At 43.0% G+C, this 17,350-nt stretch overlaps 1 protein-coding gene across 2 annotated transcripts; it reads left to right on the forward strand.

Moving 5' to 3' along the window:
• Nucleotides 1-260: 260 nt before the first annotated feature.
• On the forward strand, nucleotides 261-16,118 carry LOC139367105 (NELL (neural EGFL like) family member 3). Of its 2 annotated transcripts, XM_071105153.1 has the most exons (4): nucleotides 9,736-9,857; nucleotides 10,071-10,750; nucleotides 12,613-13,248; nucleotides 13,412-16,118. In XM_071105153.1, exons 1-4 carry the CDS (start codon nucleotides 9,781-9,783, stop codon nucleotides 14,947-14,949), a joined length of 2,931 nt encoding a protein of 976 aa, XP_070961254.1. In that variant the 5' UTR covers nucleotides 9,736-9,780; the 3' UTR covers nucleotides 14,950-16,118. The 2 variants fall into 2 exon arrangements, with proteins under 2 accessions (XP_070961255.1, XP_070961254.1); XM_071105154.1 differs by lacking the exons at nucleotides 9,736-9,857; nucleotides 10,071-10,750 and adding an exon at nucleotides 261-572.
• The last annotated feature ends 1,232 nt before the right edge of the window (nucleotides 16,119-17,350 follow it).

Below are 17,350 nucleotides of genomic sequence, written 5' to 3' on the forward strand. Positions count from 1 at the left end.
GAAACTGATATTTCCTGCAATCTACAGTCATAATCATTATGCTTAATTTCATGTAAAAAAATATGTATGTTTTTCTGTATACCTAAGCATGCCTTTTAGGTATATATTTTTTTACATAATGTTGAATACTCATTTCCTTGGAACAAATTCAAGAATAAATGCCCCTGGGGTGGCTGGCGTTGTTTCACCTATTGCTTTAAGGATCTATTTAAAAGCACTTGACAATAGCAGGCTTTCCGCACCATTGACTCTGTTTATCCATAGCTGACTAATAGGAAGACGTTTGAGATAACGCTTCTGAGATGTAGGAAACATGAAACAACAACTTAACTTCTGACCATTGCCTGTGCAGCTTCAACAGCAAACTTAAACACACATTTAATGGAGGCAGTATTTGATACAGTGAAGTGGCAGTTTGAATAGAAAAATGGACTTTGACAAAGCTCTCTTTGACAAAGATCAGTCTTGCCTTCAGTACAGGAAAGCGGTTGTGAAAATCCATACCAGGTTTCAAATAACTGCAAAAGGCCAGATGGTAAGGTGTGAGGGTTGTGGCGTACATGAAAGGCAAGGTAAGATGGCATACTTTAAAACCATTATTATTATGTCTCCGGCGTGTTATTTCTCTTAATCTATGTGCTAGTCCACACCTCACATTGGCTTTCCAAGTAATGCCCTTCCAAACCGAAGTGCTGTGTGATAATCGTAAAAGCAGTTTGAAAACCCTGAAACATTCATTGAAATACAATAAAGTGTCTGTAAAAATGTAATTCAACACAAAGACCCAGGTCAGTGTTTTATCAAGTTATGCATACACTAATATGTTTTCCAGGTGTGCAGTAGCGCCCTCTACTGCGAGGTAACATTAGCTTTCCTTCGGTCTCATATGAATTGCTACTGAACTTGGTGGGTGGTGTGAGGGTAGGCAATGCCACCAACCTTGAACCTTTCTTAAGACTGATAAGTCTGAACACTTAAAATGTTTACAGGAGTACATTTATTGGGGAGCAGCAGGAGCAGAAGTTTAAAAGTGTCAGGGCAGAAACATTGAGGGTTTTGATCACTTTGCTCTATTGACTGACTATTTTTTCCTTTCATCGTGTTGTGGCAAAATAACTCAACTCAGCAAAAAAAGAAACGTCCTCTCACTGTCAACAGCTTTTATTTTTAGCAAACTTAACATATGCAAATATTTGTATGAACATAACAAGATTCAACAACTGAGACATAAACTGAACAAGTTCCACAGACATGTGAATAACAGAAATTGAATAATGTGTCCCTGAACAAAGGGAGGGGGGGTCAAAATCAAAAGTAACAGTCCGTATCTGGTGTAACAGTCCGTACCAGCTGCATTAAGTACAGCAGTGCAGCTCCTCTACATGGACTGCACCAGAGTTGCCAGTTCTTTATTTATTTACCTAGGCAAGTCAGTTAAAAACAAATTATAATTTGCAATGACAGCCTAGGAACCTAGGCAGGGTAGTCTAGGTTAACTGCCTGTTCAGGGGCAAAATGACAGATTTGCACCTTGGGGATTTGAACTTGCACCCTTCTGGGTAGGAGTCCAACGCTCTAACCACTAGGCTACCCTGCCGCCCCACAAACCTCTTGCTGTGAGGTGTCACTCCACTCTTTCACCAAGAAACCTGCAAGTTCCAGGACATTTTGGGGGGGAATGGCCCTTGCCCTTACCCTCTGATCCAACAGGTCCCAGACGTGCTCAATGGGATTGAGGTCTGGGCTCTTCGCTGGCCATGGCAGAACACTGACATTCCTGTCTTACTGGAAACCACGCACAGAACCAGCAGTATGGCAGGTGGCATTGTCATGCTGGAGGGTCATGTCAGGATGAGCCTGCAGGAAGGGTACCACATGAGGGAAGAGGAGTCTTCCCTGTAACACACAGCATTGAGAATGCCTGCAATGACAACAAGCTCAGTCCAATGTTGCTGTGACACACCGCCCCAAACCATGATGGACCCACCACCTCCAAATCGATCCTGCTCCAGAGTACAGGCCTCGGTGTAACGCTCATTCCTTCGACGATAAACGCAAATCCAACCATCACCCCTGGTGAGACAAAACCGCAACTCGTCAGTGAAGAGCACATTTTGCTAGTCCTGTCTGGTACAGCGACGGTGGATTTGTGCCCATAGGAGACGTTGTTGCCGGTGAAGTCTGGTGAGGACCTGCCTTACAACAGGCCTACAAGCCCTCAGTCAAGGCTCTCTCAGCCTATTGCGGACAGTCTGAGCACTGATGGAGGGATTGTGTGTTTCCGGTGCAACTCAGGCAGTTGTTGTTGCCAGCGTATACCTGTCCTGCAGGTATGATGTTCGGATGTACCGATCCTGTGCAGGTGTTGTTACACGTGGTCTGCCACTGCGAGGACGATCAACTGTCCGTTCTGTCTCCCTGTAGCTCTGTCTTAGGCGTCTCACAGTACGGACATTACAATTTAATGCCCTGGCCACATCTACAGTCCTCATGCCTCCTTGCAGCATGCCTAAGGCATGTTCACACAGATGAGCAGGGACCCTGGGCATCTTTCTTTTGGTGTTTTTCAGAGTCAGTAGAAAGACCTCTTTAGTGCCCTAAGTTTTCATAACTGTGACCTTAATTGCCTACCGTCTGTAAGCTGTTAGTGTCTTAACGACCGTTCCACAGGTGCATGTTCATTAATTGTTTATGTTTCATTGAACAAGCATGGAAGGCAGTGTTTAAATCCTTTACAATGAAGATCTGTGAAGTTATTTGGACTTTTACTAATTATCTTTGAAAGACAGGGTCCTGAAAAGGGGGCGTTTCTTTTTTTGCTGAGTTTATGTGGAAAATAGCTATTCTAACAAGATTTCATTAGCAATCAAAAGAGCAAACAACACTCAAATAATATATATTTATAGCTGTGTGTACTGTATGTCTTTATTAGGGTGCTCCCGAGTGGCGCAGTGGTCTAAGGCAAGAGGCATCACTGGTTCAAATCCAGGCTGTATCACACCCGGATGTGATTGGGTGGCGCACAATTGGCCCAGCGTCGTCCGGGCTTGGCCTTTGTTGTAAATAAGAATTTGTTCTTAACTGACTTGCCTAGTTAAGTAAAGGTTATGTAAAAATTATTGATAGGCAGTACTACAAAATGTCTCAAATATTCCCTCAAATCAGATATTAATGACTACATGATATGCAAGCCAGTCCCAAGAGTTGTAGTCTAATTAACTAATGAGATTGGGAGAAAGTCCAATATTAATGTTTCACATTCCTGACTTTCACCTAAGGTCTCCTCAACAAAAGATAGACATTTCCTGACTACCCTAGTCACCACCCTAGACATGGTGAGTTTGACGTGACAGACATTGGAAGGGCAACAGCTGTCTCAACAATAAAGATGTCCAGAGCAAAAACCTACTGACACCTCGGACAACACTGTTGACGACAAGGTCATCAGAGAGTTCATTCAGGACAAATGAGACATGCCAGTCAATAAAGGGTAAGCTGTTCTAGAAATACTTTCAGCTTCTATGGAACTGTGCAATAAGAGTTAGTAGCCTTGGCTATAAATTGATGTTGGTAAAGGCTCAGACATTTAATTTCCTCTTCGTTATGTATTTGCATAATAGCTAGTACATTATTTTTAACAAAATCAATGTTGGCCGGTAAGTCTTGTCTCATGGCACACCAGTGACTCCTGTGGCGGGCCGGCGCAGTGCATGGTTGCCAGGTGCACGGTGTTTCCTCCAATACATTGGTGCGGCTGGCTTTCGGGTTGGATGAGCGCTGTGTTAAGAAGCAGTGCGGGTTGTGTTTCGGGGGACACATGACCTTCGTCTCTCCCGAGCCCGTTGTAGCGATGAGACAAGATAGTCTAACAATTACTAACAATTGGATACCATGAAATTAGGGAGAAATGGGGTAAAATTAAATTTAAAAAGTGACATCAAAGGATAATCAAAAATGATGGTTCAATGTGGAACCATACTGACCCAAAAAACTCTGAGTTCTTTGCAGTTAAAACATCAATCGAATATTTTGGGGGGGGTTTTTTCACAGCTCTTCTTGTGCAACTCTGAGTGAGAGTGTCATTCCATTTTATCTACTCTCTTGAGGATGATTAATTAAGTCAGTAGTTCTTTAGTCTTTCCTCATTCTTTCCAGTCTTTCCTTTCCTCGACTCAGTCGTTCCAAAGCTACACATGATTCAACTTGTTGATAAACACAATAATAAAATCAATGAAATTTGAACAACATAATATGACTATTAAACCAGAAAAAAACACCCTGTAACACAGGGTTCTACAAATTGAGAGATTGAGATTGAGATTGAGAAAGGTTCTTTATAGAACCATTCTCCTTAAAGGTTCTATCAAGAACCATAAAAAAGGGTTTTATATAGCCCCAAAAATGGATGTAACCATAACGGAACCCTTTTTTTTTGGTGCTATAGAAAATATTTTTTAATGGTTCTTTATAGAACCTTACAAGTTCCATTTAGAACCTCTTCATGTTCTTAGAAGTAATGGTTCAGCCACACTGGCGGAACCTTTCCAGTTGAAAAGGTTCCTTGAGGAACCCCTCTGAACAGGATCTTCGAAGAACCCCTGTGTAAAGGTTAAAACCAGAATATTTTTGTGATGGGAGGGGTTCAATTGTGAAAGTTTTTAATAATATATTGTACAGGTGGCAGCCTATCAGATTGGAGGCGTTGCTTTCAGATGGTTATTTCTGGTCAGCCGTCAGCGTAAATGTCATTCCTTTTCATCACCTTAAGTATGTATACTGCAAATTAAAAAGTTCCTTCAATATTTATGCATAGTGCCCTCTGTTTAATATCAATGCATGGTCACGTGTACAGAAGTTTAATAATAACAGTTTTCACCAAAACTGTCAAAATACTCATCAACAAATGAAGAACTAATGCAGACAAAATATCTGCACTACATTGTGAGAAAAAACAATATATACAGCTGAAGTTGGAAGTTTACATACACTTAGGTTGGAGCCATTAAAACTTGTTTTTCAACCACTACACAAATGTCTTGTTAACAAACTGTAGTTTTTGCAAGTCGGTTAGGACGACTACTTTGTGCATGACACAAGTCATTTTTCCAACAATTGTTTACAGACAACTCACTGTATCACAATTCCAGTGGGTCAGGAGTTTACATACATTAAGTTGTCTGCGCCTTTGAACAGCTTGGAGAATTCCAGAAAATGATGTCATGACTTTAGAAGCTTCTGATGGGCTAATTGACATCATTTGAGTCAATTGGAGGTGTACCTGTGGATGTATTTCAAGGCCTACCTTCAAAATCAAATGAAAGCCAAGACCTCAGAAAAGAAATTGTAGACCACCACAAGTCTGGTTCATCCTTGGGAGCAATTTCCAAACGTTCATCTGTGCAAACAATAGTATGCAAGTATAAACACCATGGGACCACGTGACCATCATACCGCTCAGGAAGGAGACACGTTCAGTCTCCTAGAGATGAACGTACTTTGGGGCGAAAAGTGCAAATCAATCCCAGAACAACAGCAAAGGACCTTGTGAAGATGCTGGAGGGAACAGGTACAAAAGTATCTACACTGCTAAAAAAAATAAAGGGAACACTTAAACAACACAATGTAACTCCAAGTCAATCACACTTCTGTGAAATCAAACTGTCCACTTAGGAAGTAACACTGATTGACAATAAATTTCACATGCTGTTGTGCAAATGGAATAGACAACAGGTGGAAATTATAGGCAATTAGCAAGACACCCCCAATAAAGGAGTGGTTCTGCAGGTGGTGACCACAGACCACTTCTCAGTTCCTATGCCTCCTGGCTGATGTTTTGGTCACTTTTGAATGCTGGCGGTGCTTTCACTCTAGTGGTAGCATGAGACGGAGTCTACAACCCACACAAGTGGCTCAGGTAGTGCAGCTCATCCAGGATGGCACATCAATGCGAGCTGTGACTAGAAGGTTTGCTGTGTCTGTCAGCGTAGTGTCCAGAGCATGGAGGCGCTACCAGGAGACAGGCCAGTACATCAGGAGACGTGGAGGAGGCCGTAGGAGGGCAACAACCCAGCAGCAGGACCGCTACCTCCGCCTTTGTGCAAGGAGGAGCAGGAGGAGCACTGCCAGAGCCCTGCAAAATGACCTCCCATCTGCTCAAACGGTCAGAAACAGACTCCATGAGGGTGATATGAGGGCCCGACGTCCACAGGTGGGGGTTGTGCTTACAGCCCAACACCGTGCAGGACGTTTGGCATTTGCCAGAGAACACCAAGATTGGCAAATTTGCCACTGGCGCCCTGTGCTCTTCACAGATGAAAGCAGGTTCACACTGAGCACATGTGACAGACGTGACAGAGTCTGGAGACGCCGTAGAGAACTTTCTGCTGCCTGCAACATCCTCCAGCATGACCGGTTTGGCGGTGGGTCAGTCATGGTGTGGGGTGGCATTTCTTTGGGGGGCCGCACAGCCCTCCATGTGCTCGCCAGAGGTAGCCTGACTGCCATTAGGTACCGAGATGAGATCCTCAGACCCCTTGTGAGACCATATGCTGGTGCGGTTGACCCTGGGTTCCTCCTAATGCAAGACAATGCTAGACCTCATGTGGCTGGAGTGTGTCAGCAGTTCCTGCGAGAGGAAGGCATTGATGCTATGGACTGGCCCGCCCGTTCCCCAAACCTGAATCCAATTGAGCACATTTGGGACATCATGTCTCGCTCCATCCACCAACAGACTGTTCAGGAGTTGGCGGATGCTTTAGTCCAGGTCTGGGAGGAGATCCCTCAGGAGACCATCTGCCACCTCATCAGGAGCATGCCCAGGCGTAGTAGGGAGTTCATACAGGCACATGGAGGCCACACACACTACTGAGCCTAATTTTGACTTGTTTTAAGGACATTACATCAAAGTTGGATCAGCCTGTAGTGTGGTTTTCCACTTTAATTTTGAGTGTGACTCCAAATCCAGACCTCCATGGGATGATAAATGTGATTTCCATTGATCATTTTTGTGTGATTTTGTTGTCAGCACATTCAACTATGTAAAGAAAAAAGTATTTAATAAGGATATTTCATTCATTCAGATCTAGGATGTGTTATTTTAGTGTTCCCTTTATTTTTTTGAGCAGTGTATATCCACAGTAAAACGAGTACTACATTGACATAACCTGAAAGGACGCTCAGCAAGGAAGAAGCCACTGCTCCAAGACCGCAATTAAAAAGCCAGACTACGGTTTGCAACTGCACATGGGGACAAAGATCGTACTTTTTGGAGAAATGTCCTCTGGTCTGATGATACAAAAATAGAACTGCTTGGCCATAATGACCATTGTTATGTTTGGAGGAAAAAGGGGGAGGCTTGCAAGCCGACGAACACCATCCCAACCGTGAAGCACGGGGGTGGCAGCATCATGTTGTGTGGGTGCTTTGCTGCAGGAGGGACTGGTGCACTTCACAAAATAGATGGCATAATGAGGCAGGAAAATTATGTGGATATATTGAAGCAACATCTCAAGACATCAGTCAGGAGGTTAAAGCTTGGTCGCAAATAGGTCTTCCAAATGGACAATGACACCAAGCATACTTCCAAAGTTGCAGCAAAATGGCTTAAGGACAATAAGGTCAAGGTATTGGAGTGGCCATCACAAAGCCCTGACCTCAATTCTATAGAAAAATTGTGGGCAGAACTGAAAAAGCGTGTGCAAGCAAGGAGGCCTACAAACTTGACTCAGTTACACCAGCTCTGTCAGGATGAATGGGCCAAAACTCACCCAACTTATTGTGGGAAACTTGTGGGAGGCTATCGGAAACGTTTGACCCAACTTAAACAATTTAAAGGCAATGCTACCAAATACTAATTGAGTATATGTAAACTTCTGACCCACTGGGAATGCGATGTAAAAAAAAAGTGAAATAAATAATTCTCTCTACTATTATTATGAAATTTCACATTCTTAAAATAAAGTGGTGATCCTAACTGACCTAAGACAGGGAATTTTTACTAGGATTAAATGTCAGGAATTGTGAAAAAAAATGAGTTTAAAAGTATTTTGCTAAGGTGTATGTAAACTTCCGACTTCAGCTGTACATATTACCTCAATTACCTTGACGAACCGGTGCCCCGCACATTGACTCTATACCGGTACCCCTGGTATATAGCCTCACAATTGTTATTTTACTGCTGCTGTTAAATTATTTGTTACTTTTATTTATTTTTTACTTAATTAACATGTTTTTCTTAAGGGCTTATAAGTAAGCGTTTCACTGTAATGTCTACACCTGTTGTATTCGGCGCATGTGACAAATACCATTTGGATAGGTTTCAAATGTATCAAGAAATAATCATATTTATATGCCTAGCAATCAACAAATGTACGTTGTTTAAAGCACACGTCTACAAGCCCCAGTCACCAATGACAGCTCCAAAAAGCTGGTGAACAACATGTGAATGAGAAACTTGTAGAATCATGACTCTGTCAAGATTTCAGTCCATCGTTGGCCGTTAGGGGGTCCTGTGTGTTCTAAGGATTACTGACTCAAATTAACAAAATTAGTCATAGGATTCATTATTTTAAATGAACAAGACAAAAAAAATCTAGGTCCATTTGAAGAGCACTACTTCTCATTGATAAAATAATACAACTGAACAGATTAACAGCAATGATTTTGACTCTAACAGGTTGCCAAAAACAAATATATATCTTAAAGCCACGCCCCTACTAAGCCACACCTAAACTCCAGGGTTCCGCCAATAACCCATTGCTACATTGAACCATTAAAAGGTTCCTCAAAAACCCCTCAACTAACCAAAGGTGCAAATATGAACCATTGACTAGCAATGGTTCCTTGAGGACCTCCATGGGTTCCTTGAGGATCTCCAGGTTTCCTCGAGTCACCACTAATTCTCTCTTAGGCTGATCCAGAGAGACTCATCCATGCTTTTATTACAAGCAGGCTTTACTGTAATGCTCTCCTAGCTGGTCTACCCACGAAAGCCATTAGTCAACTGCAAAACATACAGAATGCTGCAGCACGGGTACTGACCAAGACCAGAAGGAGAGCACATATTACACCGGTTTTAATGTCTCTGCACTGGCTGCCTGAGTTTTAGAATGATGCTTCTATTGGTTTTTATATCAATCCATGATTGTGCTCCCCAATACATGTCAGACATGCTTTTAAGTTATGTACCCAGTAGGTCCCTCAGGTCTTCTGGCACTGGCCTTTTAACTATCCCAAAGCCTAGGACCAAGAGGCATGGAGAGACAGGCTTTAGTTACTATTCCCCTGGAATAGCCTTCTAGAGAACCTGAGGGGGGCAGAAACTGTGGACATATTTAAAAGAGATCTTGAAACACACATTTTTAGCTTTGTTTTTCCTTCATTCAGTTTGCGTTATTATTTTTGTTTTATATCCATTTGTTTGTTGTGTAGTAAATATTTCAGTTTTTATTGTCAAAGTTTTTTGTTGTTGTTTTTCTTTCTGTAAAGCACATTGCGTTGCATTCCATGTCTGAAATGTGCTATATAATGAAGCTGGATTTGATTTGAAGAGTGTAAAGTACCAGAAACGATTCTGCTATTCTTACAAGCCCAATAACCCGTATTTGGCACTATATAGAACCATTTGTTTTTAGTGTGTCCCGATAGGAAGGAAGAATAGGAAGGGGAAGGGTTAATTTGCGGCTCTGGAAACCTGATGCTAATTAAGTCTTTGGAATGTCACATACTAGCATTCTATTCCAGAAGCCTTCAGAGTGGGTCAGACATGGAGTGAGGGGAGCGATGCACGTTTCAAATTGTTTTCTTATCTTATTGACGCCATTAAAAAAGGGCATCCACACCAAATACCAGAGCCACAGGTAATGTTCCCTATTGTTTTGTCTGTTGGAGTTTACTTTGTCATATTTGTATTTCAGGTAGCCTACTTTAACTGTTATAGTTAAACAAGAAAATACACACGGGGGAATCCAGACTAAACCAAATCTAATTTAATCAAATAAGGATATCTATCCAAAATGTGACATTTTTGCGCACTGGTGTGCTGAAATTGAAATCGTTTTCATTTTCTCCAGGGAGATAAACAAATGCAAAATGGCATTGTCCAGAACAGTGCTGTTGTTATTGGTGTACTCGTTATCACTACATGACACAGTAAGAGGTGTCGCAGAGATATGCCGGGGGACTCACTGCCACCGTGGCGAGACTGGGGATCCCAGACCGTGCGTCGGAGCCCAATGCCTGGGGGGTAGATCATCCAGACCACCGCGGCAATATAATCCAACAACACAGGGCAGATCGGGACAGGCAGTCCCCAGCCAGCACCATGTGTACCACAGCTCTCAGTCAAGAGGAGACACAACAGACACGTATGTTGTTCAACCACAGCGCGGTAGGCACATTGACAGCGTTAGAGAAAGCGCAAGGATGCAAACGTCTGAAGTTTTCGGTTCAGGGTGTACTGGAGCGGATTGCGTTACTCCTCAGAAACAGCTCCACGCTTTTAACGACACCAGAGACTGCAAAGGAATCGAATGTAAATTACCACTAAGGATACGGCCAAAGCCCCGTCCAAAAGATTGTGTGGGAGAGGGCTGTCTGGCTGATGATGCCGCAGCTTCCAGCCAGCCTTTCCCTGTCCATATGCCGGACAGAGCTGCTCAGTTTCTGGGAGAATTTCCAGAGTTTGGATATCCTGCATCTGAACTTGGCAGTGCGCCTTTGGGAGTGCAGCTCACATGTGACATTAAACCAGGTTAGTATATACCCACACATCAATTGTATATGAAATATATTATTATTAGTGTTATAATGCCTTAAAATACTACACAGTAACAGAAAACTGTAAATTATATGGTCATTTGGGGTATTATAAACAGTCAAATACTCTGAAACATTTTACTGCATCACACTGTACATTATGGTGCATTGTGGGAAAATGTTTTGGGCATAGCAAAACATTGCTGTATTTCGTAAGGTACTGTCATTCCACCACACAAACTGCAATACCATACCATATCTTTGGTGCGCTAATAACCGTTTGACCACTAGTGGGTGCATGGTATTGTTGTTTTTGGTTCATTAACATATTTTGAGGTTTGGGCTTGTAGTAGGCTATATTTGTTGCACCCTCGAGTGAGAATGTGAGAATGCTGTACTATGTGGTTATAGTGCCCCATCAATTTGGATGGGCAGCAACTATTAAACCTTTACCATGTCCTTTTGGTCTGTTTTGTAGTGATGGGAGTACAAAGCTTCCTGACGCATTGAGATTTTCCATCCAATTGTGTTGAAAATCAGTTCATCATTCAAGGCTTTGCTCAACACAGTATACACTAGTGGCACCTGCTGGTCAAAATAATTTAGAGCTGCCAAATTACTATAGACGATGTCCCATAGCGTGACTGTAGTGTAGCCTTTGTCTTCTGCCAAATAAATACCAAACCAATCAGGTGGTTGTTCAGCAAAGCTTCAGACATCATTGATCACATGCTTCTGATAAAGTGATACAGTCATCGGCACACAGCTTCGATTTCCACGCATGCCTCGGAGCTCCAGCATTCAGCGTAACATCACTACTGTTTTGCCCTGTAGTCGATGCCAGTTTGGAAGCCTTTGGTAAGACCTCTAGAAGTGCAAGTGATATAAATACCCAAATATAAATTAATATACTATAATGTGTAAACACTTTACCTAGCAGCCAACATGCTTTTTACAGTATAATACAGTACATTTTATGGTATTGTACTTCGTGTAATTACACAGTACTTGCTTTGATGCCGTATTTATATTACATTAGGTGTACTGTAATACGAAATACAGAGTTTTACTTGCCACGAGCTGCCTGTAATCTACTGTCAAATCCACAGTAACACCTTTACAGTGTAGGCTGTCTATTGAGAAGAATGTAATTGACAGACAAGGGAAGATACATAGTGTGTAAAAGGGGTTCCAACTCGTGCCAGATTGAACTCCGTGGATGTGTGCGTAATTTGGAACCCCTTTGCACAATGCGTATGCAAAATATACAAAGTAGTCTCATTCCAGAACAAGCGGTTTTCATCGATTATTTGTCTTGTAGGCTACATAGATTTTTGTTTAGAAATGACATGGAAATCACATAATATTCCTATAATTACTTTACATTTATTTGGGATTAATTTAACACGCAACATTAGGCATCATTGCTACCATCTTCTTGTGTTTGAGACCCAAGATTATACATGCATTGACTGCAGTCCAATTGAACTAGAAAAATGTTTGGCAGTCAAGAAAACTTAGAATGCTTTGATGTCTATAAAAAGCCTGCCTAGGAAACTTCCATTACTTGATGTTGGACTTTTAGATTTTGTGCCAAAGTAGTTTAACCATTTTTTTAAAAAAGTATTTAATCTCAAAAAGTGATGTACTGTATGATCATAATTTCACAGTATATTTAACTTAGCATTAACCACAATTTCAGTAATGATTTGCTGAACCGTTTTGAAGTCTAATCATCTTAGAGCACAGGAGCACATTATAAGTACTTGATTCCAGTTTAATAGCTAGCTATACATAGTCCCACATCCTATCTCTGTCTACTCCACACGTTAAACCCTGCCCTATTCCATCTCACAGGGGAGAATGAGGTGCCTTCAGAGGATGCCCTCATCTTACACCTCCAACTGGCTAAGGGGCAGGAGAAGCTGGTAGAGGCCCTTCAGGCTCAGCAGACGATCATCCGCGACCTGCAGCAAAAGCTAGCCGAACAGCAGGGGGCGCTGTTGGCCCAGCAGCGGGAGATCCTGGAGCAGCAGCGCCGCATGTACGAGCAGATGGACGTGGTCAAGGCACAGTATGGCCTGCTCTCTGACACTGTCAAACAGGTGTCCTTCCAAGGCCTCCAAGGGGAGCTCCAGAGCTACTTCGAGAGCCACCTGGCAGGCCTCCAGAGCCAGGCTCGGAGCCACCTGCAGAAGTCCTATGCCGTTCGCAAGGACATGCACATGGATGTAGATGCTAAGTTGATGGATGTGGTCGGGGAAGCCCACCTTCTGCACCCCCTGCTGGGGTGTGGCAACCCGTGTGGACCGGAGGATTACTGTGACTTCCAGAGGGAGCCGCCGCAGTGTGAGAAGTGTACCATGTGCCCACCGGGTTTCTTCCTGGTCTCCCAGTGCTCTCCCAATGCAGACAGAATATGCCAGGACAGAGACGAATGCCTTGAATTACCAAACCTATGTGGACAGGGAGTGAAGTGCCTCAACACTCCAGGTAAGGCTTATAACATTTCTAATTTGCAATTATACATGATATCCATCCTGGTTCCAGAAGTCCTTATACTGAATAGTCAACTAAGAGTATCAAGCAATTTGGCACATGCTCATATTTCTGATCTCCTTCTCCCAACTCTTTGTTGTTGTTTGATGCTGAGCAGGAGGGTTCAGGTGCCTGGGCATGTCGGAAAGGGAGGCTGCTGCTGGAGTATGTGGCCATGACTACTTCTACAACCAGGAGCTTCCGGAGTGCCAGGCTTGTTCTGACTGCAATGGAGAACCCATTGCAATCCCCTGTACAGCCACCAGTGATTCTGTCTGTGGACCCTTCACAGACAACCTGATGTCCCAGTCCTGGGGTGCCACCGTGACCTTGCCCCCAGCCATGGCCCCTGGCAGCCACATCTTCCCTGGCCTCCAGCTCAATGTCCAGAGCAAAGAAGTCAGCGACTTGCTGTCCAACCACGCCGGCCGGCTATCCTTCCAGCAGCACGGCTTGATGTGGCTGGACCATAACTTTGCCCTAAAGCACAATTGCAGGAACTTCCTCCAGGTGGGCATGCGGCTCAACAGCAGTCAAGAGGAGGAGGGCCACGACCTCAGTGGGGTCCGCATTGAGCAGCCAGACGGGAAGTACTTCCAGGGAGTTAGTGTTAGTGGCATCGCAGAGGTCGAGCCCAACCACATGCTGACTCTGTTCCTGAAGAGTCCCAACCAGCATTGCAACCAGAGCAAGGACCTTCACGTCTACGAACTCAACGGGCCTTCCTTCAGCATGCTCTGGCTGTCCCACGATACTGGAGCCGTGGCCATGACCGCACAGATGTCAATGTCAGCCCACTACCAGACCAACTACCGTCCAACCTTTCGCATCACCTCCGTCTCTGACCCTTACATGGTGGGGTTGACCCACGACAGCCGCGGGGTGCGCTTCACAGAGAGTGGCGTGGTTAAATTTGTCCTACAGCAAGCGCTGTACTCCATGGGCCACACCTGCATCCGAGAGGGCTTCTCTCTGGTGGCCTACGCCAACCGCAACGGGACCAACCAGGAATTGATGCAGGCATTCAAGTCGGGCGTCAACTACAGGGACACATCCATCACCCTTTCTGGGGCTGTCAGGGTGGATAGTGGGCACTCGCTTAGTTTCGAGATCCTATCCCCATCCCAGTGTAATATCCGCTACTTTGGAGACAGTACTGGGATCAGTATACTGAGCCTTATCTGGATCCCCTCAGCTGTCTCCTCTGCCCTGACTGCCACAGTGTCCAGGACAGGCCTTCCCTCTGGAGTCGTCCGCAACAAAGCCCTCCTCTTCCAGCAGGTCAGCCCAGAATCAGACCAAGTGCGCCTGGCCCATTCTGGGGAACCCAACGCCCAAAAGAACTTTGTCTTCTGGGGGAATGGGACAGCTAACGTGGCCCTCAACCTGAAGCTGATCCATTCGTGTAACGTGGTGAAGCTCACTCTGCACCGGCAGGGGGGCAGTGGGGAGGGTGGACAGGCTACACCCGTGGCCCAGCAGATTTCTGGGCACATGCCTGAGGGCAGCGAGTGGGCCAACGTGGGCCTGAGGGCCTCCTTCCAGGTCCAAAATGGTACAGCCATCTATGTGACACTGGACTGCGTACGTGGTCGTGTTAACCAGATCACCCACAAGGGAGGCACTAACATATCCATCCTCTGGGTGGCGTTGTGATCCAAAACGAGGACCTTTTTTGTTGTTGACTCTGTCACATTTTGTCAACACGTTTTAGAAACAAACATGGTTTCGCACAATTTCAAATTACAGAGCAAATTTGGAACCTCACTTAACGTCACAGGTGCTTCCAAGGTAGAGGAACTTTTTTGAAATGGAAGGTTGTGTTTTGTCTAATGTTAACATTTTTGTTATGTTAATGTTGTTTGTATCTTATGACTGATACTTTGTTGATTCATTGATTTATTTTGGATGACAAGTACTGATGTTGCTCGAAGTACTTCGGCTGGTTGAGCAGTGACCAATTATTTTGTATGAAGTAAGCTGAATGACGTGTGTGTGTTTATAATGTTTGTTATGCTTTTTATTATAATATATCTTATTCCATCAATTTCCTGCACATGAATATGAAATGTTGCCTTTCAATGCGTGTGTATTAGAGTATTTTGATAAAAGAGCATTTCAATATTTTAAAATGTATTATATTTAACTTTCACCAAGCTGTTATTTTTATTTCATATTTTCAATAACTTATTCTGAATTTTATGTCATTTAAAATAATAGTAGAGTAACATTGGGAAAAAATGTATCGATATACTATTGGAAACAATACCTTACTTCATAAACAGAATTGTACTTCAATCTCTTTTGATAAAACAATCACAGTTGTGTCAATACTGTGCTTCTAGGATACATGTATGTCAAACAATAGAATTATGTTACAAATATTTATGTGACCATGGAACTACAGTATAAGTGTAGTATACATTACATATACTTATGTAAATGGTGTAGGGAAAATTTATCCTCAGATTATTATCATTTTTACATTTGATAATTCACACAAATCAGGTTTTATGTAGCAACAATCTGTTAACCGCATAATGTATGTTGTGATTTAGCCTCAATACTCTTGGCCCTGTGGAAGTGCTGCCTCTGCATAGCATTCTTAATTGCCTTTGTGCATGTTCTGTCCCCCAAACAATTAGACACAATGAAGTGTTTCAGCGATTTGGCAGCAAAGCGGTCGGTCACTGAAATACTTCTGCTTTATTTTCACTACGCTATGCAATGCTTGGTGATTTGTTTGACTTCACATGTATTGTAGAACAACAATGAGTGTATTCTTGTTTTTTTCAAAGCCAAATAAAAATTCACACATTTTGTAAGAGGTTGATTCTCCCTCTTGCTTTAAAAAAAAAAAATATGTACCAAAAAGTCATGAGGGGGTCAGCATCTAGGTGTGATTTTTGGGATGAACTGAGATTGATTGAGATGTCATTCATGTAGAAAATGTATGTCCTGATATAGAGGCTTTGATAAAATTTGAATGACGGCACACAGTCTCACCTCCACCATGTGACTGCATCACATGATATGATTCTTCAGTCTTTTCAACCATGACAGCTTTAAAACTGACCCCACCATCCTGACAACCATCATACATGAAATACCCAGTATTTTCCACAGCTTAAATAAACTTAACAGCCAGACATTACTCATGTCATGGAGTCCCAAGCATATTGAACCTATTTGAAATCAACTTTTTAAGCAAGCTAGGTGTCCAAATTGCAGACAGAAATCATACAGTTGTACTAATTCTTGTTCTTGAATCATTTTAGAATCAATCCATCATATTTAACACACAGGTAAACTATCCCTCTCCAGACATGACTAATAGCGGCTGAATCGGAACGAAAACTGATTGTGAGAAATAATCTAATGTTTCTGTCTGCAGTCTGAATTGGAAACAGGTGTGTGAGATGGAGCGACGCTCCAGATTTCTCATGTTGTCGATCAAATGGGACCCACAGTGCATGAGGGGAAACATCAAAGGCAGCAGAGAGACAGAGCTGTGTGTGTGTGTGTGTGTGTGTGAGTGAGAGAGAGAGAGAGAGAGAGAGAGAGAGAGAGGGAAAACGGGAAGAGAGAAGATGTCTGTGTGCATCTGCGTGTATGTGGGTGTTTACGTGTACGTACGTTGTGCACGTGTCTAGAGCAAAACAATAGTGTGCATTATAAACTATGGACCGTTAAGACAGAAGTATTCCAACTGAATGTTCACTTTTTAATGTGAACCGCGTGTTTCTTCTACAATTCGCATACTTATTAACACTCAAATGTTTGACACAAATCATGTGTGTGTGTGACAGTCAGTGTTAATTTCATAAAAAGACAGTCCAGTATCATTTAAAAGATAGACCATTAAGGTGCTATGAAACCTGAATCACTGTAAATGTATCCAGTGGTGTTTGGAGAGACATCATTCACCCCCACAAAGCATACATGTGCAGTGAGTTTATTTACCTTCTTATGGCTTAACCACTGATGTATATAAACCCTGGATTTCTGATGCAATGAATTTGCCAATGAGAGGCTTTGAAGGCATATTTTTTTTTTG

Source organism: Oncorhynchus clarkii, chromosome 15 (assembly GCF_045791955.1).
Source record: "Oncorhynchus clarkii lewisi isolate Uvic-CL-2024 chromosome 15, UVic_Ocla_1.0, whole genome shotgun sequence".
NCBI classification, from domain to species: Eukaryota; Metazoa; Chordata; class Actinopteri; order Salmoniformes; family Salmonidae; genus Oncorhynchus; species Oncorhynchus clarkii.